A 25,645-nucleotide genomic window follows, 5' to 3' on the forward strand; every position below is an offset into this window, starting at 1 on the left:
TGCACAACACCCAAAACACTGTAAATCATACAGGCTGAGAGACTCAGCTACACATTAAGAGTAGGATTTCAACATCAGCTTTTAAAAATTCATGTCAGCGGAAAGGGGAGCATAGCTGAAACCAGGGGGATTTGTGCTCATATCACAGGAGGAGAATCCCCTTCATGTTAGTTTCATCCCTTATGACATCTGCACACTCTCATTACCCTGTTTCCAATGACTTCCTTCTTAATGTCAAGTTGCTCTTAGGGGGGCACCTATGAGATTGAGGACTAGGAATAATTTCTCATGGTTTTTGAGGGGAAGGATGTTTCAGCTATTACTGAAATTAGATTTATGAAAGTATAATATTGTTTTACCGAGGTATCATGCCTGAAATAATAGGAGAGATTTAAGCGAATGTTGTGACTGCCTGTAAAATTACTCACCTCAAGTATACAAATGAGCTGTTGCTATGCAAAAGCTGGCTCAACAGTAGTTGCTGATAGGATGTTATGTTTGGTCTCTCCCATATATGTTTTGGTTGCTATTGGCAGTGGGGTACAATGGCCCAAGGGTATCTTGCAAGCTGGTGTATGTAGGACATCTCAATCTAGTTCATCTAGTTGGGATTGAGTACATCTACATGCCTATAAGTATGCTTGAATTGATACCCATTTTGACAATATTTGTCAAACTAATAGAGATCTAGAAATACTTGTTGTCAGACCAATAGCCTATTTTATGTTGTACACATACTCTTTAAGTCTGGCTTAACTACAGTACAACTACCACTTAGATGGAAAAACAAAATGCCAAAGAGAGGACAGTAATGTAATCTTTGCTTTATTAAAAGGTATCACTGCTTACCAGAAAGTTTAGTTTGGAGGCTAAAAGGTTGTGCTAGCTTTACCCCTCACTGCTAAGGTGTAGTAGGGGCAGGAGGTAGTTTGAGGCTGTTTCTTTCTCATTCACTAGTTTATTATCAGTCATTTCAAGGAATGTGGAGAATGTGACATGCACATCCCCCTGTTTAGGAGACAGTTACACAGGACGTGATGGTATGGTATACCAGACCTTCAACCCTTTCAAGTAGCAAACAGCATACGACCACCATTTATTAACTAATCCAGCATTATTAAGGTAAGTGTTTCTAAGCCATGAGGAGACAGTACTCCCCCCCCCCCCCTAAATCCTGAGTGGTACGTAAGCAGTGCAAACCAATACCTTTCCTATGGCTGATCCTCACCTGAAGAGCTCTATTCCAAGAACACCTGTGTTAAGCCTGTATGTTGTATGGTCACTAAAGCATGCATGCAAAACATGAACAAGGGTTGTGCCATTAAGAACAGATCTGAAGAGATCCACTGGCAACTGTGTCAATGTTTCCCCTAATTTGCCCCAGTCTGACAGTAGAAATAAATCACCCATGTCCAATTTCCTGGACTCTTACTAATATGGGTGTCAATTAGTCGAAGAGGGCTACTGTGGATGCAGCTTTTCAGCCTGAAAACTAGGCTGCCGCAGGCGGCACAATGCATTAGCGCACGATGAGCTGTCAGAGAGGATTATTTCAGCCACACCAGTCAGCGAAGGGGGTGGGCGCCGCTCTGCTGCACTAAACCGTGGAGAAAGAGGGGGCGGGAGTCAGAGACAGAGAGAAAGAAAGGGAGAGAAATACACTGATAGAGGAGAGGGAAAGAAAAATAAAGTGGCCATTATACAAGGTGGATTTTTCCGGAACACCGATGTTGGAACACTCCTCTGAGCTGGCCCTGGTGCAGAGCTTGTACGTCAACAGCATGCGCTGTCCCCCCTCTGCGGCCGGGGTCTCTAGCAGGAATGAGGACCTACCTATGAGGTACGTTGGGTCAGTCACAAACGGGCTGGCTTTTGTGAGGCAAATAGTGTTTTTGATGCCTCTTTGTCTGTGGTGGATGTTCTTATTTGGTACATTGTTTCCAGTTGATGCATTTTCATGCTGTTGCATTAATTACATTTGTGATATGTCTGTTTTTACTTAGTGGAAAATAAAACACTGTATTCTGTGATCCGTAGAACACTTGCTCCAACTTGTTCAAATAAACTCTTGTCTTTCTAAGCCAGCTAGGACAATATGTCAATATATTGAAATAAATATTTTGGTCCTAGAACCATTTTATGTAAATACCAAAACCTATGCATAGTATTTCATGGAAATAATTTGTAATGGAATAAAAATAATATTTTCATACAGTCCCACAGGGATTTAAATCATTGTATTGACTATAAATTAAGGGAGATGTGAGTCTGTCAGTCAGTATTGCAGGGTTATTTCTCTGAAGAGAGACAGACCACTGTTTGACACTGGACTGTAATGGGAAACACATCCTACCAGGCCCTTTCTCTACCCCCGTCCAAAGCAACAGAAGATAAGAAAGGTCTTCTAAAGAGGCAGGAACAGGTACATTTGTATATCCAGTACAACATTTGCATTAGCCAGTAGCCTACCAATATTGAACTACTAAGTCAAACTAAAATAAGATAGTTACTGCGGTGGTGTTATCCTTATGTTTCATGCTCTTGTTCAGCATTAGGCATGCTCAAGGCTTCCATCTTCATTTTGAGTACTTGAGTTGGTCGCCATTCTGCAAAAGCTTTCACAAAAGGCAGAGCTAAGGGAAAGTATGTCAGGAAGTTCATAGTGATATATACAAACAGAAGTGACGTAACCCATTTGGGTTGTAGTTGGCCTATTTTTACTTGACCTGTTTCATAATTTGTTAAGAAGGGGTGCAAATTAAATGCTAGATGAGTTGATTTGTAGACATAGTTCCTTTGTAGAGGAATAGGAGAGATGTAAACAACAAAGGCATGTGGTACATGTTGGAGATTACAATAGGATTACGATAGCAATAATCTGAGATTAAAAATGGGAGGTGCCAACAACTAGATATTACATTTAAAAACAAATGTCTCCCTCTTTAAATAAATATGAGTAGATGGTGATGTGTGTTAGGAGAGCAGTATGTATATTCCCATTAAATCAGGAAGCTACAATTAAATTTAGTCTGGTATTAGTAAATGCTACTTTTAGTCAAATGTTGGGTACAAATCTTTATTAGAAAATACTTATGTGTTTGAGGTATTTTGTTAATTTATTTTTGATACAAAGACTTTATTATGCAGTCCCTTTTCCTGGCAGCTTAAAGCCGATACATATAGTGTATGACTCAGAATCATAAAAAATAGGTCACAACATATTATATATGCACCTCTTTGAATCTTTGTTATGCGTAAAGCAGTCTTGAAATTGCTACGGATCCTAAGGATTAACTCACGAGGAATAATATTTTGCACTATGCAGCTGTTCATGCTAGACTTAATAGTTGCACTGTTTAGGTCCCAATCCCCTGTACTATAACAATAGTTAACAACCGGGTCTAAGACCCTTCAGTGGGGTTTGGGTTAAAATCAGAGGCCTCGCCCTGCAAGTCCAGCGCAACAAAGAAGCTGTAGGCGCCCCTCCCCCAAAGGAACAACAGCAGAAAAAAAACACAAAAGAGGAACATGACCTGTGACCCCTGCAAATGCAATGCTCAAGTTGCCCAGAAAAACAGCATTGTAATAATCTTGCTATTTTCAGTGGTACGATTTTAATGTTTTATAAATATTGGGGATTATTCATTCATTAGGTTGGAGATAGAATGGACATCACTCTCTATAAATTCACATCTAGTATATTTCACAACGTCCACATAATTAAGTACGTAGAAGAAGAAAAATAAATAAATAAAGGTCTGGCTTGTTATTTTCTAGCAAGCTGATTTGTGATGGTGACATTTTACATACTTGCCACGCCTCTCCTGCAGTTGACAGTTGCTCGCTTGTCTGGGTTTCTTGGGAAAAATGAAGGGGTAGAAGACGAATGTCAACCGAGTCCCGCGAGCACTACTGAGAAGCCCCCCCTCCAGCACCTGTCCCGCGCCGTCTCGTGGTCGCGCAAGAGTTGAATCTAGCAATCGACTTTCATTGTTGAGTGTAGCTTGAACTGCGAACATGACTTCGGCATATAATCTTGATTTTCTTCCGGATAGGATGATTGAAAGCCGGTTGATGAGTTCAAGCGATTCAGTGTAAGTATTTGGGTGCTAAAGTCCCATGTGAAAGTAGCTAGATAGGTATTGCATTTGTCAGGAGTTGTTTAATTGCAAATGGTTTGTATTTTGGATACGCCCGCGTGAAGTTTCGTTTAGCCCATCAAGGTTGCCTTTAAACATAAAGGCTATCGTTTGGGGAGGAAAGTAATTTAGATCTTGGTTTGAGAGAGCCAAGTCGAGTGGCATTTGCTTCCGGAGTTAACACGTTGTACTTTCACACTTGCACATTGTAGCGACAGAAGATTCAAGCCTTCTTTGGAAGTGCCATACAGCAACCCGGTCCAGAAGTTGCTCTTTGTAAATAAGGTTTAGTTTACTGAGCGGGGAGAATCGTGCGTACTCGGCAACCGCCCTTTTTAATGCCGCTGGAGCAGAACGAGTCTACAAAATACCAACGGGGTTTTGAACAGCGGGTAGGTGATGATAGAAAATGGCTCAAAAGGCATTCGCTAGCTAGCAAGCTACTAGCTTTCCAATGCTATCTAGGTTACGTATCAGACACAAATCGTAACATGGACTAGCTTCTAGCGAGTTGAAAATGTGTTGACCTAGGCTACTTATAACGATCCGTTTCTTACAACTGTGTGTTAGTGGTTAGCAATATACTAGCTTGCATTCATCTACTGTCTACTTTGACTGTCTGTAGCTACCGAGCTACATTAAGCTAGCCAGTTTTCGCATCGATTTCCCGTAATGGAGGTTCTGTGAGGGTGCTAGCTCGTTGCAGAACACACGTGGTGCATTATTGAGCAATGTAATGGAAATCTTGTGACAGTGCACAGAATATGAGCGATAACAAGCCATCCAACGCTTAGAAATTCTTTTTTTAAATGTGCATAATCTTAACACGATCAGATCACCAGATGGCTAGCAAGGTTAACAGCTTATAATACAACGTTGTGATTTTTTAGGCTACTCATAGTAACGATGTGCACGCGAGAAGACATTTGCGATTCAGAGAGTTCACTCAATAATCTTACAAAATGGGCTCGGTCATGTCTCAAGTGTCGGATAGATTTTCATGTTTGAACCATACTTTGTGCGTTTTTATGCCTTGAAAGAGGTTTATTAAATGGGGATCATTAGTTGCCTTTTAACAAACACCGCTTACTGTACTACTTTCATTTCGCTTCAACCAGGACTGTTGCCATTAGAGTACTTTAAGATACTGTCCGTCATTCAAACATGTACAACATGCAAAAGTATGTCACCGTTCAGAGAAAGCGACTTCCTTATCTAGCCTAGGGATATCTTCGAACCTAGCATGTGTGTGTGAACTCTAAAGTTAAGCGATGATCGTGTGAGTAATTGACAACTTGAAAGGCAAAAGTGATCAGCCAAAGCGAGGTATTGGTTAGCCTTGGGTGTTGAAAGAAGCCACTATGTTCTGGCTTTAAACATGAAGGTATAACATCTCACCTAACTGAGCAGTGTGATGGATGCCATGAAGTACATACAGTGGTGCGCTTCAGGGATGAAAGTCTGACATGACGATATGTGGGTTAAGCTTCGTGTGATCCTTTTGTTGTGGACAGAAAGCTGTTGATCTGGGCAAAGTGTGGCCTCTTGGCTCCAGGTCCTGGGGCTACGAGAGCCAGCTGTTCTCTCCACTCATAAGTGTGTCGGTGATGATGATGGTGGTAGTAGAATGCCATGCAGACAGATGTTGTGGGCTGGAACAGAAGGGCTCTGATCTGGCCTGTCACCTGTTCCACTATTGCTGCTAGTGTGGCAGGCAGTACCCTGGCCCTGTTTTTAGTTAGAAATGGTCTGGTCCGGACCAAATTCACACTGGCCAATACAAGCCAGTACTCAAACTACTGAATATCTATTCAACGCTACAAGTTTGTGTGGTCAGATTGTGTATGATCATAACCATTGCTAGTCCAGTCACTGTGATGAACATGTTTTATTTTGGGTTACGTTGTAATGTATTCTTTAGCTTGTGTGAAAAATTGTCTCTGTTTTGCATAAGGATGTGTCTTTTGGACACACTTGTAGCTTATGGATTGTAATGTTGGTGTAGAAAATGGATAGCATCGAGTTGATCACATGATTTGCCTTATAAACTGTTGTGGACAGCATGCACATGACCATAGGCTTTTATGGAGTCTGCTTTCCATATTGATTTGAGTCAGCTGGCAGTATAGTACACAGGCAGTAGTGTTCAGGTGGCCTGGTCAGAGAATGTGTAGCAGTGTGAGATAGGTGAGAAAGGGTGGATATGGGCCTTAGTGACCTTTCGCTTTTTTGGGGGGGATTGAGTCAGAAAATTGCCTGTCAGAAGACAGACAGTTTTAAGACTCACTCGCTGGAGTGATGCCGCTTCAAGGCAAAGGCCTTGAACTATTTGGATGGCTATAGAACAAGGAAAAGCGATCTGTTTAGACGTGCCTAATATTTGTCTTAAAACTACACTTGTATCAAGTCCTGTAAGAGCTCAGCCTCTTACAGGACTCTATTCAGTTGTCTCTCTAATCTGTATATTTGAGTGTTCTTTCACACTTTTCTTAGCCACCTCATCCAAAACCACCAGGGACACTCGTGATCATGGGGCTAATGGGGCGGGCCTTGTCATCAGATGCTTGCTGCCTGTGAACATGAGCCCATTTAAAGGCTGATTCGACATGTCTGTCTTCATTAGGGGAAACGGAACAATGAGATGAGACCATATTTAGTTGAGTTGGAGCCAGTGTTGGGAGGAAAATGTCTTAATGGTCCCTCGTCATAACCCTGATTATAGCCCACCTACTCATGTGGAAGTTGGGCAACACCAAACTGATTGAATGTCTGACTTGGCTGAGGTGTTTTGATCTTCTAATGTTGTCTTTGTTTTCTGTAACTGTAACTACAGGTGTACACAAGTCAAACACATACATATTCACACATCTATATTCTATACCTCTTCTCACACGTGCATACTGGCATCCTCACCCCACCGGAAGCCAGCTGTTCTTCCATAGTTGTAGTGAGAGTTGTCCCAGCCTGTGTGTAAGGAGTGCTCCTGTCTCTCGCTGCCTCTGAGACCAGCATTTGCAGGCCTGGCCTGGTATTTCTATTCTCAGGCAGTGATGATAAATCATCCAACATGACAGTCAACCAGTACCCGGCCCTGCCTTTCAGGGCCTTTTATGTAGGATAAGCCAAGGTAGCATAAGAGACTGAAAAAGATCCTTTAAGTTATGGCAGTTATCAGAGATATCGGGTGAAGGGACTAGGGACATATGTTGAGTCGCCGTACTGTTATAAGCCATATGCACTGGCTTATGTACAGCAAATACTGCGTTTCTTGGAAAAAAGGCTAGGCCTTCTTTTTATGGTATTACCAGTAAACACCTGCTTTGCTTGACTGACCTTCCTCTTTCCTCAGGAACAACCTGTAAACTTTAAAAAAAAAAAAAAAACCCCAACCCACCCAAATAAAGCAGTGCAGTGTGCATATGGGGGTCACATTGGTGATTCTGATAGGCAGTTTTGGCGACGAATGCTAGTGCCGTGCCCATTGGCGGTGAGCGCTTGTATAGCTCAACATGGTGGCAAAGACGGTGGTTATATTTATTTGTCTTGAACTGCTCTTCCAAACAACTTACAGTTGTCACTGCACATCCTTGGGTCTCGAGCAATATACCTGGCTAATTTAAACTTCATACAGTGCTTGGTTCTCAAGATAATTGAGCCACACACACACACACAAAGATTCCTGCCTTTTATAGTTGGACTGGTGCAGTGCCCTTGATGCTGTGGTGCAGCTGGTGATTAAGATGTTGATTAGTGTTAACTTAATTGGAGTTTGTGTGCGTTCACATAAAAGGGGCATGTCTGGCAACTCAGGAGTTTTTACACAATGGCAATTGCTCTGTATTGTCCCCTGGAAAAATACATACTGATGTCAGGATATGAGGAGATTAATGGAAGGTTAACAACAAACCCAGATTATACACTGGCTGTCAACAAAGCCAGGGAGGTTTGTTGGAGCAAAATTTGTAAAAACTGTATTCTTCTCATATGTTCTCTATTTTGTGTTATGGAATCTTCTGAATTGATTTAACTTTATAGTGCGGTGCAGACACTAGTGCGATGCCCTTTGGGTGCAAATGTTAGTGCAGTGCCCGGATCTCAGCTTGTGAGATCCATCGTTCTACCACTTGACATGGCGGCAATTGCGTTGTAATATTTATAGGCCTATTTATGTGTCGCAAACGGCTCCTCCAAACAACGCTGCACTGCATGTCCATTGGTGGTGAGTGAGACACCGGACAATTTTCAACCTCTAAGTGCCTGTTTCGCAAGAGAATTGAGACACACCGAGATTCCGTTCTTTATTGCTAAATGAATCATTTTAAGTAGACTGCCGGCATCACTGGTTCATTTTGAATATCAACGCCAATATGGTGACTATCAAATGAGGGCCCAGAGAATGTGTTAGCGTACATGCTGCTTCGGTCAAGTCAAACGAGAAAACACATGGTCCAGATAAATCACCTAATTTTATGGGAAGTTCAACAGCAGGTATGCAACTGTCGCTGCTCCAAGTGACCTGTCAGCTGCTCCAGGGCGTCTTGGACCCCGATCACCTGCTGCCACGTCACGAGGCTGCCTCTGGTGGCTCAGCAGATGCCTTCCAGCACTGGCCCCTAGGAAGCCTCGATCTGTTGATCTTTTACCGAGGAGCACCTTAAAGAACACTCGGGGACAGCTCAGATGAGGGAGTTTCCGCTATGGATCGGAGGTTCTGTGCGGAGCCGTTTACTCGAGTGAAGACAGGGCTCAGCAAAATGGCGTCCGTGAGCCGTCTAAATGGTGTCACACACCACAATGCCCATGGCTCTTGTAGGCTTAGCGCTCCATGTATGCCGGAGCATCCCTCTGACTCGGCCCATTGTATTGTAGAGAGGTCGGTGAATAGTGTTGTGCAGCAAGGGAACAATATGCAATTGTTACCCTGCTGTGGCGGGGAAGCTGTAGGTTACTCCCTGTACCATCGCCAAAGCGCCTCAGGAGAAGACGCTCCGCAATCACCCCTGTCTGTTAGCACCTAATTAGGAGTGGTTTGCAGATTTAATGTGGCCCTGTCGTGGTTACAGGTTTTGTATCGGTGTCAAGGGCAGGGGCTGTTGCCCCTTTTGAGAAACTGGATTTTTTATCTATTTACTGCAGTTCTCAAACTGGCTTTCGAGGTGCATCGGTTGTTGTAGAAAGGCTGTGCCATTGAAAAACTTTTGGGGGGTTTGTTTTTAAGTGGAGCGTTCATTCTTCCTAAGGAAAGGGTTGCTGAAGGACTTTCCAGAATGTCCTTTAAGTCATTCAAGGAGTTTGGTGTCTCTGCCGAGCGTTTGGGCTCTTTTTGTAAGCGATGGATGGCTCGCGTCCAGAGGTCTGTATGACAACATATCTGCCTCATTCTTCCATCTTACTGTCTTGTCTCTCCCTTCCGGCTTACCATCCCATAATAAGTTGTCAGCTATGGTTGCTGTGCCAGCTGTTATCACACCAGCAGTCCCCCAGGCCATCACTCAGCCTTGGCTTTCCTGGGGGCAGTGTGTGCTGTGCAGTGAGTGGTACATTCCCTTCAGCAGTCTCTCTCTACCTGGGAGGGCTGGATGCTTCGGCTCTGTTCCCTGGATGGTGTAGTTGGTGTGTGTGTGTTCTGTTTGCTGTGTGTAGTGGGCTGCTGATGTTCCCTCGGTCACCTAAGCCTTAATCACTCCGAGAATGCTGATCTCCACTACTCTCTCCCATTGAGAGGGGGTTAGCCAAGCATGGGGTTAGCCATTCCCCTCCCTAGGACCTACATGTCAATGGAGGCTGCCTGTGGTCAAAAGCACTCCGGTCTCGGTTTCATGGACAAGTCTTTATTTTAAGTGTGGCATTCACTCGGTTCAAACTTTAAAATATGCTTTGTGTGTTTTGTCTGGTTTGTGGCGATTTGTGATTGTGGTACTACTACTCCTTGATGTTGTATAATACATTGGTCTCTCAGGACAAGCTGAACTGAGGTGGTTCCAACCTTTCTGAAAGAAAGATTATGTCATTTGTGTTTATATACAACATGTTGTTGGACTCCAAGGATCAATGCTGGGAACACGATTTGTCCAGTTGACTGGATTAATGCATCATCAAGTGCTGACTGTGAATGAGAGTATCTTGAATGAGAGTATCTTGTTGTAAATGAGAAACAAAGCATTTTTCCCCTCTTGTTGATCTCAGCAACGGCAACGGTAGCAAGATGAACGGGTCGCTGGAACAATTGGACCAGCCCGACCCGGACTCCATCAAGATGTTTGTGGGCCAAATTCCGCGCTCCTGGACGGAAACGGAGCTGAAGGAGCTGTTTGAGCCGTACGGTGCTGTTCACCAGATCAACATCCTCCGGGACCGCACCCAGACACCCGCTCAGAGCAAAGGTACGGCTGGACAGGAGCTGTCAACACGCATACACACTGCCACCATAACACGCATCCTTCGCTGTTACTAAAATCGCTCCCGGGTATTGCACAGGAAGGCTGTTTGTGTCCTACAATATAGAGTTGAGATGGTGTCGTACATGCTCTACTACGTTACATTAAAGTTAATAGAATAGTCTGTCATATTTTCGGAGTTGTGCAGAGTTGTACTATAAACATGTGTTCTCTCCACCAACGCTGTTTAAAAATGACACGTTGAGGGAGAGAGCGAGAGAATGAACAACGCAGTGACGTTTGTATGCAATTTTCCCACAAAAGTATCCATCGATGCACTCACCTTTTTAGAAGGAGAGCTCACATCGAGCGGTTCCATTTAATTTGCAATTAGAGGAGACTGTGAAGTGGAATCCTGCAGTCTGAGCAGTGGTGTGCAAGTGTCACTAAAAAGAAATCGGTCTTCTGGAACTAACTGCAGGTCAGGTGAATAAGGTGAGCTCTGGCAACAGCGTGCAAATAGTTTACCATAAATTTTACAAATATATATTATTCTCTGAATCCCAATGTGATTCTATACGGGTAAGAGGCCTAATCTACTTTTTTGGGGGTGGGGGTGGGGGGTGTTGGTGTGGAACCCTGCTTTGATGTTGGAGTTTAGCGTCTGGAGCCTATCAAGTCGTGCCAGTTCACAGAGCTGGGAAAAAGACCCAGAGAGACGGCAAGCTAGCCTAATCTGCCAGCTGCAGGCTTGGGAGTTGTCACTGGGATTTGGTCAGGTAGGCTGTAGAGCCCCACCTCCTCCACGCTGATGCTGACAGCGCTGCGATGCTTTTAACAAGGGAAGAGCCTGTCAGTCGAACGAGAGACGTGGTTTCCCCTTTGTTATATTTGCGATTATTTGCGTTAAACATAAAACTTGTGCGATTTCTACCACAGAATGGATGTCCAAGCACCTTTTGTATGTGTTTTTGAAAAGGTGAACAGATTTGATCAGGATAGGGGGGTTGCTTATTATGTGGTGCATACAGCAGACATTGTGAGTTTGTGAGAGAGAGGCTGAATAGTTCAAAGCCCTCTCTTTTTAGCCAAGATCCCTGCCCGGCTCCTAGGCGTGAGTGTCAGCTGTGATGGCCCATTGACATGTTAATGCCATGATAATGTATTCACCATAGATAATCTGGCTTGATCACAGCGGCCCTTTGGCTTGCCCCGCCTGTGAGGTGAATTGGTTTGCAGGAGGGGAGCCCCCCCCCTCTCCTGCCCCCTTCTTCCGTCTTCCTGGTCCCTCTTTTCTCTTCTTGTCTCCTCTCCTCCTCCCCCAGTCTCTGGTCTTCTCCTGTGTATAGCCTTTTTTTTTTTCAACAACCCCCCCCCCCCCCCCCCCCAGTCTCCCCTTTGCCATGGCCCGGGGCAGTGGACCAGTATCCCCTACCCCTGCTGAGAAGAGTAGAGAGTTGTAGCAGAGGCAAGCTTTCTGACACCCTCTGCCTAACCCCTCAATTTTAATACTGCCTCTCAAGCCCCATTCTTATGTCATCCATCTTGCTTTTGTTTGACTCATCTGTTGGTATTTGCTTTAATCCCACTTCCATTTTGGCTAGTTTGTTCGCCACATGGCCCCTATCTATTTTGGAACCGTTAAATGTATTATCATAGGATCCCTTAAGCCCTATGACCATATTTATGTCACTGGTGGCCTTATTTAGCTAGGTTAAAGCCAGAAAAATGGCAGAAAATGGAGAGGAGAGCCAGCTAGGCTAGCTGTGAGAGAAGAGGAGGAGCAAGAGGAGAAGAGCTGGATGCATATTAAAGTTCACCAGCTTTCCCCATGGCTTGGGAGCTCCAGTAACGGCATAATACACACTATGTAGGTCAGAGACGCTGCAGTGCTCCACTTCCCCAGCCCTGCGAAACTGACAGGCTGGAACGCCACTGGCGGTCTGCTGGGACGGAAGGATGAGAGGCTTTTTTTCTCTCTCTCTCTCTCTTTGTCTCTCTCTGACTATTTCTCTCTCTCCCCTCCCCCAACAGTTTCCCCCTTCTGCTTGTTCTCTTCCTGTCTATCTCTCGCTCTCTGTGTCACAGATGGAAATTGAAAACACAATGTATATGTGCACATTTGTGTTTTTGCACATATGTAAGCCCCATCCACTTTCACTCTGCCTGTGTGCAGGGTGCAGTGGCCTGACAAGCCCTGGAGGCCCAGTCCTGCTCTGACCTCTCCAGCGCACATCAGTGGACCTGACAGTTGGGCCCTTGGTCTCCCCCGATCCGTTTGGCAGCACTGTCAGCCACGGTCCTCCTCACCCACCTCGTTATCTGCTCCCAGTGTGTTGCTGCAAGCCACTACTTGTGTTCCCTGTAGCACACGATCTAGGCTAACAGTCGCTAAGAATACCATGTCACATGTTCCAAACACGTGACAATGGATGGTAGACCTACATGCGGTCACCCATTAGTTTCTTCCACCCTCGTACGGCGGATATGCTCTTGTTATTCTTCTTAAGAACACTCGTGCTTTGTACCTAATTCCCTTTATCTCTCCCCAACCCTCATTCTTTTTCTCTCTCTTTTTGTCTCTCTCTCTATCTCTCTCTCACACTTTTTGTCTCTCTTTGTCTTTCTCTCTCTCTCTCTATCTTTCTCTCTACAGGATGCTGTTTTGTAACGTTTTATACAAGAAAAGCTGCACTGGAGGCCCAGAATGCACTGCACAACATAAAGACCTTAAGTGGGGTGAGTAAGCATCGGCTCTGGACCTGTCCGCCTTTAGCGGCTTCAGCCCCCACTGTACTACTCTGTGGCTGAGGTTTTAATAGACTCACTCCCAGCCACAATGCCTGACACCATCAAGACTGACCTAAAACCAACAGTGTCAAGTCAGCGATAGCCACACTCCCATAGCCAGAGCTACGAACACGCTGAGGCGGGTCAGGTGAAGAGTGCTTCGCTGCCAGGGAGGTTAGTCACCGAAGCCCAGTACCTAGAGTCGTAAAGTGGAACAAATTATTCATGCTTGTCCTCATGAATCATGGATGCACATCTACATTTGTATTTTTTTCATCTTTAGTGGGAAAGGGGAGGAGCGCAAGGTCTATCGCTTCCAGAAACAGTGTGTGGTTGTGTGTGCTTGTACCAGAGAGAGGGAGGGACAGAGAGGGTCTCCTAATTCCTCACCTGATTTATCATGGAGAGATTAAAGTCCAGTCAACCGGAACAAGTGCAATTGCTTGTTAAACCTTCACAAAACTGATTCCCCCTTAGCACACTCCAAATTACTCTTCTTCCAATCAATAAAATCAATAGACAAGTCTATTGGAAATTGAGAAAATGTAGTGTAGGTTTAGGTTGCTGGTAAATTTTGAACCCTTGTGACCAACGATTGAGCGTTTCAGAACATTACTTTGTGTCTTTTGATGGCTACCTTGCAGACCTTGCCCAGTCATGCTGCCTCCCTGGCAATGACTGTAGCTCCGCGGGTTGCGGCGTCAGTGGAAAAAGCTTGCGTCCCCGTCGCTCTCTCTACTCCGTCTGTGCCTCTCTCCCGCCCTCGCCATGGACGCCAGTCCCCAAACAGAGCTGGCCATCTGTCTGTTTCTTCTCGGTCCGTTTCAAGAAAAATATTTGATATTTCATAACGGCAGCCTTCCCAGATACCTGGGTATATATATATATATATTACCTCCATTTCATCCCTGATTTCCTATCTGAAATGGTAGGGGAAGATGGATAAACAAGCAGCCCCTGCTGTGGATCCACTTTCACCTATAAGGGAACATGGAGGAAGTGCCAGGGGAAATTAGCTTGAGGTGGAGAATTGTCATACTGAATCAGGTGGAATTTTGTTGTTAGTTTCTTTGTGGGGCTTTTTCTGCCCTCTCTCGCTTTGTCTGTCTGGGCTAATACAGTATGCATCAAAGGAAAAATACTCTGTTATAATCAAAAACAACCCACCACTGCACACAGTAAAGCAAGGCAGCTGGTTTGTGTTATCTGTGTTTGGATGCTGGAGCGATGAGGTATATTGACAAGAAGAATCAATAGCTGCAATCAAAAGGCCATACTCCACCCATCCTGAGGAGGAAAAAGAGTGAAATTGGATCCGAGAAGGGATTTGAAACCCCTCTTGCTTGTGGACACAGCTTACTGTTAACCATGTAGTGTGATGGAGGGAGCAACTAGACCTGATAGATGGTGGGCATGGGTGGCTTACGAGCAGGAAGAAATGGACGGAGGGAGATGTTTGGGGGTTGTTACTCCCAGAGAGCTGTGCTTGTAACAGGAGGCGGGGCAGAAGGAAAAGCAAAGCTAGTTGTACGTCTTCGACGGTGAGAAGTGGCCTGATGTTAACCCCGCCCCCTCTCCCTCTTTTCCAGATGCATCATCCCATCCAGATGAAGCCTGCAGACAGCGAGAAAACAAATGGTGGGTGACATTATTGCTAAATAATGGGAGGGCAGGTCATGGGGAGCAGAAAGGTTTGTAAGAAAGCGTTGGGTGGGAGGACATGGCTGACAACTACCATAAAATGACTCAAGAAAGGGTGACATCGCTCCCAAGACAAATGTGGATTTGCACGGGCTATAGAACTGGGATGATGTCTCTATTTCAAGCCCCTACATGATGGCCAAGGCAGCGAGGCCCTTGAAATGTGCAGCAACACACAATTTCTATATGGTGTCAGGGGTTAGGAGGATTAAGGGCTTTGGAGGGTGGGAATTGGAGAGAAGGACAGCAGGTACTGAGGAGCTGGCGATGGCATAAGTGGATGATAAAGCAGTCATCGGTCCAGGGAAGTGGAGATTGAGGGAGGAGGGTGAGAAGGGGGATGGGGGGGACGGACGGAGATCAGACGGTTAGTGCTCCACAGACATGAGCCAACGTCAAGTGTGAGGCAGAGAATGTGACAGAATCTCAAAGCGAGAGATTGAACTAGATGAGGGGGGTGGCAGGTTTTTGTGTTAGATACAGCTACCGACTCGAGTATCCAGACCCTCTGCTATTCTGCTGTCACTCAACCCAACTATCAATCTGTTTACTTAGCGGTGGAGGACAGAAAACTCTTCATTGGAATGGTGTCAAAGAAGTATGGCGAGAACGAGGTCAGGATGATGTTCTCAGCCTTCGGACAGATCGAGGAGTGCCGGATCCTCCGAGGACCTGACGGCCTGAGCAGAGGTGGGTGTGCCTGTCTACACACACTACTTCAGCACCACTCACTGCGTTATCCTGGTGTATCAGGCCCGCCCACGACATGGTTATTTCGATCCTCTACTCTACCCCCCCCCTCACACACACATTCAAGCACTATTCACCCTCCTATTGGGCGCCCACTCCTCCAATTCCACCCCCTCATCGTGGCGTCACTGTGTCATTCACCTCCTCCTACCTCTCCTGCCCAGTCGGGGGGGGGAGGGGGGAGGAGGTATTCTGCTCGCCACCCGGAACAATGGGCCGTTGCCCTGGCAACCCCTGGCTGCTGGTGTTGTGTGGGCTCAGCTGGCAGGCAGGCCGCGGCAGCAGAGACGGTGGCAGCGACACAGCTCTTCTCCTCAGAACCGCCCCTTCCAACCCCCCCCCCCCCCCCCCCCCCCCCCCCCCCCCCCCCTTCTCAACATGCTCCACAAAGGCTAGAATTAGCACACTGCCGCACCTCCCTATCTGTGCCGCATAAGACGCCATAACAGCACTGGCGCTCGAGGCCAACGCTACACGCTTTCAAATGAGCAAAACATTTCAAATGATAACATCCCCAGAACTTAGCTGTTAAAGCAGTCCAATATCAAAACCATATGGACACAATTGATACACGATGTGATCAGAGTTCCATCCATAGCCTTTCAACGTTTATGTCTGCGGGTTGCGTTCTGAAGCGTATTTCATGTCCCACCCAGTTAGACCCACCTCATCTACTACAGCTACCCAGGGATCACCACAGCTTCCCTGGTTATGTGGTCTAATCTGTCAGTCACTGTTACTGTGCTCATGTTGTTGTTGTTGTTGACTGTTCTCCTTGTTGTGTTCTTTCTCCATGTGCTAACCAGTGAGAGCGGTCCTGTGTGCTTGGGAGTGCCATTCTTTGTACAATGTGTTTTTTGGGGTTCATAACGAGTTGTCCAAACCTATTGTCTTGTTTTGTTTCTTCTTTGTCCCTCCCTCCTCCTCCTCCTCCTCCTCTCCCCTTTCCTATTGTCCCCCCTCCTCCCCTACAGGCTGTGCGTTTGTCACATTTTCTACCAGGGCTATGGCACAGAATGCAATCAAAACCATGCATCACTCTCAGACTATGGAGGTACTGTACCCCTTAGCACCTATTTCTCTCCCTCCCCTCCCCTCCCACCAGCTCCCGCTCCCTCTCCGCTTTCTGCTGCCCCCTTGTGTTGAGATGACAGAGAATCTTTAAGAGCAGAAGACTTAGTTGTCAGTGCACGAGTCATGTAGGAAGTTTCTTGGCTAGATATCGATAAGCTCACATCTGAAATGTAATCAAACAAATGGACAGCGTCACTTGGCTTTAAACAGCAATCAGAAGTTAATCACTTCTCTAGACCAGAAGACTACAATATGAATTGCTTTGCTGACTATTAATAATGGCCTAAACCCTCCCAATAAAGTATTTGCTCATGTTTTAAATGGTGGATTGCAGAGACTTTTCCGTGATGCGTGTTAGCTAGCTAGCCTATTGAGACGTGGACCAGTTTCCTTCCAGGGGGTAGGAGAAAAGATTCAGTCCAGAGTGTTAAGGGAGTGGGGCAGGAGTAACGTGACAACTAGCAGGCCAGAGGCTCCCCTGTGAAGCACCCAAGCAATACTAATTAGGAACCGAATCAACTCACTAGATGGCCTGATATAAAACAGGCCCCTGTAGTGGTGACACCCTTTCCTCTCCCCCACCCCTCACCCCTCACCCTGTCTGATGCTATGGGAGGTGCTATTGGTAAAGAGCAGAGGTTTTCAATCCTGGTCCTCAGGGACCCCCTGTTCTGCACGTTTTAGACGTTTTCCTGCTCCAACACACCTGATTCAAATGCATGCGTCGTTAACAGGCTTCTGCGTAACTAGATAACGACCCATTCATTTGTATCAGGTGTGTTGGAGCAGGGAGAAATATCTAAAACATGCAGGACAGGGGGTCCCTGAGGACCAGGGTTGAAGACCTCTGGTGTAGAGGCCATTTTCCCTGTCAAGCCTGGTCCCCTATCTGGCTATAAACTCACACACTGCATGTCCGTCTGTCCTGTTAGCCAATAAACCAGCTGTGTCGGGCGGGCAGGTAGTCATCTTATGGGGCTACGCGTTTGTTGAATGTTGTTTTCTCTAGTTTTACGTCTGCCGATAGTTTGTCCCCGTTTGACTGTCTTATTTTATTTGTATTTATTTTTTTACGTCTCTTGTTTCCATCTGTCTGCTTGTGTGTGGACCCTGACTCCTGGAGCTCTGAAGTGGAAAAAAAACGTCTGCTTTTAGCATTGCCCCTTGTCCCTGTGTGGAATGTGGCCTGGCTTAGTCCTGCATGGCAGTGTCCTATGTGTGTGCTAGCAAAGGATATGAATGCTACACTAGGAGATCTATAGAATAGAGAGTACTACCCCATAGGGCATAGAGGGGGGGATGATTGCGCCCCAAATGGCCCTGTACAGATATTGTGCCCTTACATAAGAGATGCTGAAGTACAGATGCATGTGTGTGCGTTTTGGGGTGTTAAACCATCCCTCCCTTGCCCACAGGGCTGCACCTCGCCTATGGTGGTTAAGTTTGCCGACACACAGAGAGACAAGGAGCAGAGGCGTCTGCAGCAGCAGCTGGCCCAGCAGATGCAACAGCTCAACAGCGCCTCCACCTGGGGCAACCTGGCAGGGCTGGGAGCACTCACGCCACAGTACCTGGCCGTGAGTTGACAAGCACAATCACACAAAACGGAGATCAATATGTTTTTCTTTCTTTTCTCTTTTTTTCTTCTTCTTGGGTTTGAATTCTCTTCTTCTCTCCATCTTACAGTTGCTCCAGCAGGCAACCTCAACCGGAAACCAAGGCAGCTTCAGTGGGATGCAGAGGCTAGGGGGTGAGTCACTGTCCCAGTCCATGTTATCGGTCACGCTTGAGCCGAGAGAAAGGGGGCAGACATCAGCACTTCCTGTCCCTCCTTCTAACTCTGCTGCTCTGTGCTTTGCTCCCAATGTAACAAATACTAAAATCACATTAACAATAATGAGATACGCATGGGCACATTAGGCTATGCTGCCATTCTGGGATACACAGTTGACCAGTTGGGTAAAAAATACAAATGTATTTTGCCGTTTGGCACTTTATTTTGAAGTGTGCAAATAACGAGGTGAAAAATGGTCAGCATGCAATGTGGGAATTGTCTAAATGTGAATCGATGCCCCCCGAACATCGGTATTCACTTTTGCATGAGCCAACCCCCCCCCCCCCCCCCCCCCCCCCCCCCTCCAAGCCCCTCACCACTCCTAGTCTAGCGTTTTCCAAGCCCCAGCCCCAGCTGATACCCAGTCTCTCTGCTGGTCCTGCTCCTCAGGTGTCAACCCGCTGCAGCTGCAGAACCTAGCCACGTTAGCGGCGGCGGCGGCTGCAGCCCAGAGCTCAGGCAGCCCCTCCTCCACAAACCCCCTGTCAGCCAATGGAGGAGCCCTGGGAGCGCTGGCCAGTCCAGGTAATTTAGCTGTCTGGCTCCCCTTATTAGCCAGGCCCCCCCCCCCCCCCCACTCCATCATCAATCTACGACAACCCCCCCGACTCCTCCCCTCCCTCCCATCCAGTGTTTGCCCCACAGGCTGCTGTGCCATCCCTCATTTACTTTTATGAGAGTTAATCATCCCCATGACATTTTTCACAAGTGCCCCCTCATTCTCATTTGGTCTGTGTAAATATAGGCTCGTCCCCATCCGTCTTGGTTTAGTGGTGTTGGCTACGCCATGGCCTTGTGCCCCCCCTCCCTCCCTGTGTACCTGAGATGACTATACCTCCTTATAGATCAACAACAACTAAATGGTCGGACCCACCGCTGTTCCAGATACTTAGTAGTAACCTCTGTGTTCCTCCTTTTGTGTGTGTTGCTCTGTCCTGTCACTTGTGTGCTTTTTGTTGTCGTGTCTGTGTGTGTGTTTCTTGTTGTGTGTAATGTGCTTCCCAGCAGCTGGTACCACAGCAGGCCACAATGCAGGCGCTGCCATGAACACCCTGGCATCTCTGGGCACCCTGCAGAGCCTCACCGGTGCCTCTATGGGACTCAGCAACCTCAATGCCCTCACTGGCTCAGTCAGCGGTACGCATTCTCTCACAAACTCCTCTTAGAAAATGTTATGAACATGCCATCTCTTTTTACCATACCGTGTCCTTAAAGGCCGGACATTAAATAAATAGTACATTTATCTCAAAAGCACATATTTAGCCATTTCCTGGACTAAACAGAGAGTTGAATCCCCTCTCCTCCTCTACCGCTGTCAGGTATGGCAGCCATGAACGGGGGCTTGGGAGCCTCCATGGGCAACAGCTCTGCGGCCAGCTCCATGGACGCCCTGACCCAGGCCTACTCAGGGATGCAGCAGTACACAGCCTCCGCCCTGCCCTCCCTCTACAGCCAGTCCCTGCTGCAGCAGAGCGCTGCCGGGAGCCAGAAGGAGGGTGAGTCTCTCATGCACACACAACCCCACCCCTCCCCCCGTGTGGGTATGAACACCGGGCCACATACACATTAATACCCTTGCATTCCGTTCATCAGTTTTGAAAGCATTATCCATCTCTCCTCCCTACCAGGACCTGAAGGGGGAAATCTGTTCATCTACCACCTTCCCCAGGAGTTTGGAGACCAGGACGTCCTGCAGATGTTCATGCCTTTCGGAAACGTGGTCTCTGCCAAAGTCTTCATCGACAAACAGACCAATTTGAGCAAGTGCTTTGGTATGTTGTTGTTTCTGGTATACCAACATGGAGAGACCAGCTGACTTCATACTTAACCACTGTTAACCTCTTCCACTCTAAGCATTCGGCCCTAAAATAACGTACCACAAATAGATTTCATGTTGCTCGACAATCATTGGGGCCTCAGCCATACACCTACAGAAAGATGACACCTGTGAGATTGTAACTAATAATGTGGATTATTAGTTACTTCTTACTGTTAGTAATGAGTATTTCCACTCATTTGGGTGGAATTCTATTCATTAGAGGCACTAATCCACGCAACTGGGGGAGAAAACAAAAAATGTATGCTGCACCTGCCTTGACACTTTGGTTGGAAGACGTAAGGAGTTTTAGTACGACAACAACACCTGACCTAATCCGTCTCCTCTGTGCCTCGCAGGGTTTGTCAGCTACGACAACGCAGTGTCGGCACAGGCCGCCATCCAGGCCATGAATGGCTTCCAGATCGGCATGAAGAGGCTGAAGGTACAGCTGAAGCGCTCCAAGAACGACAGCAAACCCTACTGATCTGAGCCCTGGGGGTCTCTCCCCTCCCCTGCTCCTATGTTAGCACTGCTAGGGTAAGTTCACCCCGCGAGCCAAGACCACAGAGACTCTTAACCTGCACTCAACTACTGGAGGGAGACTCACCCACTCTTAATGGTTACAATGTTCTTTCCATGTTTTTTTTCCACATATACTTCGTTTCAGTTTTCATCATGTAATTTTAGTCGTATCAAATGTGTAATTTATATGATTATTTATGACTATCACTGGAGCCAGTGTTGGAAGTGACGCCTGACATATGAGGAAAGGGGAACACGCGTCAGGGTTTATCTCCATACCATTTCATTGCCTCTAGGTATAAGATAGACAGGTTGACTAAGGATCATTCATTTAAAGGGCTTAGGACCATCTTAGCAGAGCCCAGACCCCGTGTCTGTGGTATGGACACACTTGTCACATTCATCCATTCTTCCATCTATGCCTTTTCTCTCTCTACTTCTGTTTTTAATCCATCTTATTCTTTCAATCTTTTGTCAAGCTGGGCTACACCTATTTCACCATTAACAACAATTCTTCCAATCATTCCATCCATCTCCCATGTCTCCCACAAGGGACTGGTTACTGATGGATCTCTGGGTGCCAAGGATATTTGCATGTCTAAGTCTCTACCATACATCTGGTGTCACTTCCTTAAAACCTGTGTATTGTTTTGTGTGGGGGAAATACCCAACTGTCCCAATGTGGTGATTGGCATTGTTTGTTGGTTGTGCCTCATGGTTGAAAGATTCTTGTGCCGTGGCTCTGTCTAACTTCCTCTCTCCTCTCTCTCTCTCTTTTCTCTCTCCCACTCTCCTTTTGTGTTTTTTTTTCTTCCGTATAGAACAAATCTCCATGCCTGTTTGCTCATCATTAGCCTAGCATGTCCTCATGGTGTTGAAAGCCAAGCCAAACTCCTGGCCTCATCATCCCCACCATCTGTCTGATGTCTCTCTAAGCTCGCCTGGCCACACCCACTGACCCTTGACCTTAGCTCAACCTGAGTTTTGCATGTAAACTTTTTTTCCCCGTGTATAAAAATGAGGGGTGGGAGGGGGGAGGTCAAGCAAATCAATGTGAAATCTTACCTGCGCTCATTTCATTTAAGAGACTTTATTTCTTTGTGTTCTTTATTTTTTTTTATTAAGAAAATGCTGAAATATTGTTTTAAAGCCTGTGGGATTTCTTTTTCCTATTTCTAATTTGCTAGTTTTTTTATGTTGCTTTCTTTTACCTCTCAGTAAAGCTCACTTGAAAGTTATATACAGGGATTGGCACACAGCTGTGCTACTTGGTGCCATTAGCAATATGTTGGCTTCTGAAACAAATGCTATAGACCACTCTCAAACACACACTTTGGAAAGTCTAATCTGAATACCCCTCAGTGCTCTGTAAAGGGTTTTTACATTTTGCAGGCAGTGTAAAGTTTTTCCCTGCAGCTGTTTAAAAGCGTATCTTGTTTTTTTTTCATTAAAGAAAATATACAGTGTATTTACCTTTATTTTGTGTATTTACCCTTTTTTCTTTTGCAAAATATTGATGGCACAATAAGAGGTAGATTTGCTCCGTCTAGGGAAATTACTACCTACATGAGTCAACTTTTTTAGAACTGATTCACAAATAGACAATCTGTGGTTTAAATGCACACTTAGATTACCTATATTTTATACCATTGAATCTATAGAAGTTTAACGACAAGTAATGGAAACCCAGGCAAACTTTGGGGTTTTTTGTAGATTACATTGTAATGTCATCTATGTTGGGGTCTTAATTGTATCACTTTTTAAGAGGACTGGTTTGCTCGATCAACACAGCCTTTAAAAAAAAAAAAAAGCTCAACTAAAAATGTTTGTCGTTGGTAGTGATGTAATTGCATACTTATTTCACTATTTTCTGGATTCGTTATTTTAACTTCTGCGATATTGTTTCACCAGTTGTTGGTTTTTTAACAAATTCATTTTTGAAGGAAAGGAAGAAAAAAACAGTTAAATCTAGTGTTAAATTCCTAAGGTACGTCTTGTTGAATATTTTGTAAATTTCTTGTCAACATCTTAATTAATGGATATTTCAGTTTTGTTTGGTATAGATGCCTCATTGAAAGAAAATGATTTACAATATCTGTAAACATAGATGACAGACTATAATTTTTGTTGTTAAAAGTGCCCATGTGTCAAACTCAGTGTTTTGATGCCCAAATTCTACCACTCCATTACACACACATACACACAAACACTTTTCTTGTGCAACAATATTTTTGGGAGCCCCTGAATGTGAGAGATCACTTGGACATGACACAAACGGGTTGTAGGGTCGATACAGGAGACGCATAAACGGAACCTTTTTTGCACACAGATTTTCCTAGAAAAGCATCTTTGTTTTAAAACACTCACAGTACGTGTTAACACTGTTAAATCCGCTGAAACAGTGTTGGTTTACAAAAGCATTCCAGTTTCCGCTTACAGTTTACTCTGTGTACTCGTATTGGGGTATATTACTGTTTCAGTTTACAGAAATAAGTCCTAATCATTATGACCACCCTATACTCCCTCAGACAGGTTCCCAAAAAGTGTGTACCTGATGGCGCTAAAAAGTTGTCAACTCAGGGTCTTATTGTAGTTTGTTTTGATGTATTCTCATTGGATTAGGAATGAAAAGACAAAATGCACAATTGTTATCGTTAATCCACATTTTTTTGGTCACAAAATGGTACAGGTTAAAGCTTTGATTAGCACCTGGAGGAGCTTTAACTTGCTTGGTTTAGTTGGAGGAAAGGCACAAGCACAAATGTTCACTTTTGTAAAGTTTGCATCCCAGATTACTACGGTACCACTAGTTTTACTTTTACATGGGCATGTGCTTTTTGTGGTGTGTTTTATATCCAAATGCAATACAATATTCAAAGTGCCATATACGTCTAGAAACTGCCTACACAGAAACTATTAGGCCTTGGTTTAGAGACTAGATTGCTGCAGTTAGTTTCCTTTGTTCCTAATTGTTTATTATATTGATGCCAGTGTCAAGAAAGCTCCTAGCTCCTGCTGATGTTGTTTTCCCCCTACCTTGTGTTGTGTGTGAGTTAATGGTAAATGTGATGTGATGTACTGAATTGTACAAATTGGCTAAACCTATGTAGATACACAATAAATAACCCAAATCTTTTGAAAGGCTAACCTTTTTGTTAGTGAGTGGACTAAGTTGATATAACACTTTGCAGTACAGCCACAGACAATGTATGTAGTAAAACGTGGAGTTATGTGATAGTTCTTCATATGTTCATAAAGATAGCCTTTGTACAACCAAAACCAAGGTTGTGTGCCATATTACTACCATTATTCGTTAAAGTGTTGGTTGACAGTTTATTGTAACATCTTTTAGATATTTGGCATGCACAAAACATAAAATGTTAATCATCTGTACAAGTGTATTGCAAAGTGTTACAGTAAACGCCTGAATAAAAGCACAATGTACACATTGGTCAGGGTAGAATCTCTCACTTCGGGGGCTTCCTTCACAGACCGTTCTTTCTCTGTTTTCTATCACTGCTTTTTTTGTTTTCATATTTTGAAGTGCTTTTTGAACAAATTGTGTGGTAGCTCTGCATCTCTAGATATCGTCTTGGTCAAAGTTATTTCCTCTATCATTTTCTTTGTCTTATAATTGATATGACTATGTTCATGTTCCACAAATTATTTGATAGATGTTTGTGTTGTCTTGAGAAAAGCCAAAGTCGGTGCATCTTGGTGTGATCTGTAAACATACAGTAGTTTCTGTTTACCAACTTTTTGAACTGGGTGGGATTTGAAAAAAAAAAAAGACAAAAACAGGCTTTCCAATTTCTACAGCTGGTTGTTCATATGTATTTTGTACCAGTGGAGCTTTTTATATGGGAAATTAAAGAAAAAAATCTATATTGGAAAAAATGTCTGGCCTCTCAATGTGGCCTTGCCTTGACTCGGTCTTGAGTTTGGCCTTTTGGTGGTGTCAAGAAATTTTGGTTGCATGTTTTGTCACAAAAAAAGATTTATTTAATTTACTTGATCTCTACATGTTCCTTACTTCTTTATTCGGATATATTTTGGTGGGGGTTGGGATCCTCTAAATCGTGGTAAGTTTCATGTTAGTATTGTGCTGTCCACATGGTTAGAAGGCCAACAGGATTTAGACAACTTTTGTGGATATGTCTTAGTTAATAGATATCAATTATTCGTTGTTTAGTTTGGGCTTTGCTTTTACCTGTGTAGTACTTTCGGTTTTCCCATAGCAGAGTGTGTAGATGGAAGAGTCAATGTTCTTTTTTTGTTTTTCCTTTTTGGTAAATGTTTGTTCATGTGTGGTGTGTTTCTTTGCCTCTGTCTCCAAAATTAAACCATTTCCCCTAATATTGAATGTGTCCTTGTGTTGTGTTGTCCCAGTGCCTGTCCAGTGTTGTAAAGACATTTACAAACCCCAGTGTGTCATGTCCTCCCTAACTTGTTTCTCTCCATTGTGTTTCTCTTTGCTTATTATTTTAAAGCTACAGCTCATATTTCTTATTGGAAGTTGATCAGCTATCAAATTATGCACTAAATGCATATTGGTAATTTGTGAGGAGTTTGGGTTTTGGGCCAGGAATGATTTAAGTCCTAGATGAAGCTCGAAACCAAACTAATGATGGTCCCAAGT

General features: G+C 44.8%; 1 protein-coding gene across 10 annotated transcripts; it reads left to right on the forward strand.

Moving 5' to 3' along the window:
* Nucleotides 1-1,594: 1,594 nt before the first annotated feature.
* celf2 (cugbp, Elav-like family member 2) lies at nucleotides 1,595-25,364 on the forward strand. 10 transcript variants are annotated; one of them, XM_047033281.1, is made up of 13 exons: nucleotides 1,595-1,840; nucleotides 10,326-10,522; nucleotides 13,173-13,255; nucleotides 14,896-14,944; nucleotides 15,563-15,697; nucleotides 16,732-16,811; nucleotides 18,247-18,408; nucleotides 18,518-18,581; nucleotides 19,056-19,190; nucleotides 19,671-19,802; nucleotides 19,985-20,161; nucleotides 20,294-20,437; nucleotides 20,841-25,364. In XM_047033281.1, the coding sequence occupies exons 1-13, from the start codon at nucleotides 1,728-1,730 to the stop codon at nucleotides 20,966-20,968; spliced, it is 1,599 nt and encodes a 532-aa protein (XP_046889237.1). In that variant the 5' UTR covers nucleotides 1,595-1,727; the 3' UTR covers nucleotides 20,969-25,364. The 10 variants fall into 10 exon arrangements, with proteins under 10 accessions (XP_046889237.1, XP_046889238.1, XP_046889242.1 ...); XM_047033282.1 differs by having other exon boundaries at nucleotides 1,596-1,840; nucleotides 19,674-19,802; XM_047033283.1 differs by lacking the exon at nucleotides 1,595-1,840 and adding an exon at nucleotides 3,828-4,094 and having other exon boundaries at nucleotides 20,841-24,804.
* The last annotated feature ends 281 nt before the right edge of the window (nucleotides 25,365-25,645 follow it).

This window comes from Hypomesus transpacificus, chromosome 14, assembly GCF_021917145.1.
Source record: "Hypomesus transpacificus isolate Combined female chromosome 14, fHypTra1, whole genome shotgun sequence".
Taxonomy (NCBI): Eukaryota; Metazoa; Chordata; class Actinopteri; order Osmeriformes; family Osmeridae; genus Hypomesus; species Hypomesus transpacificus.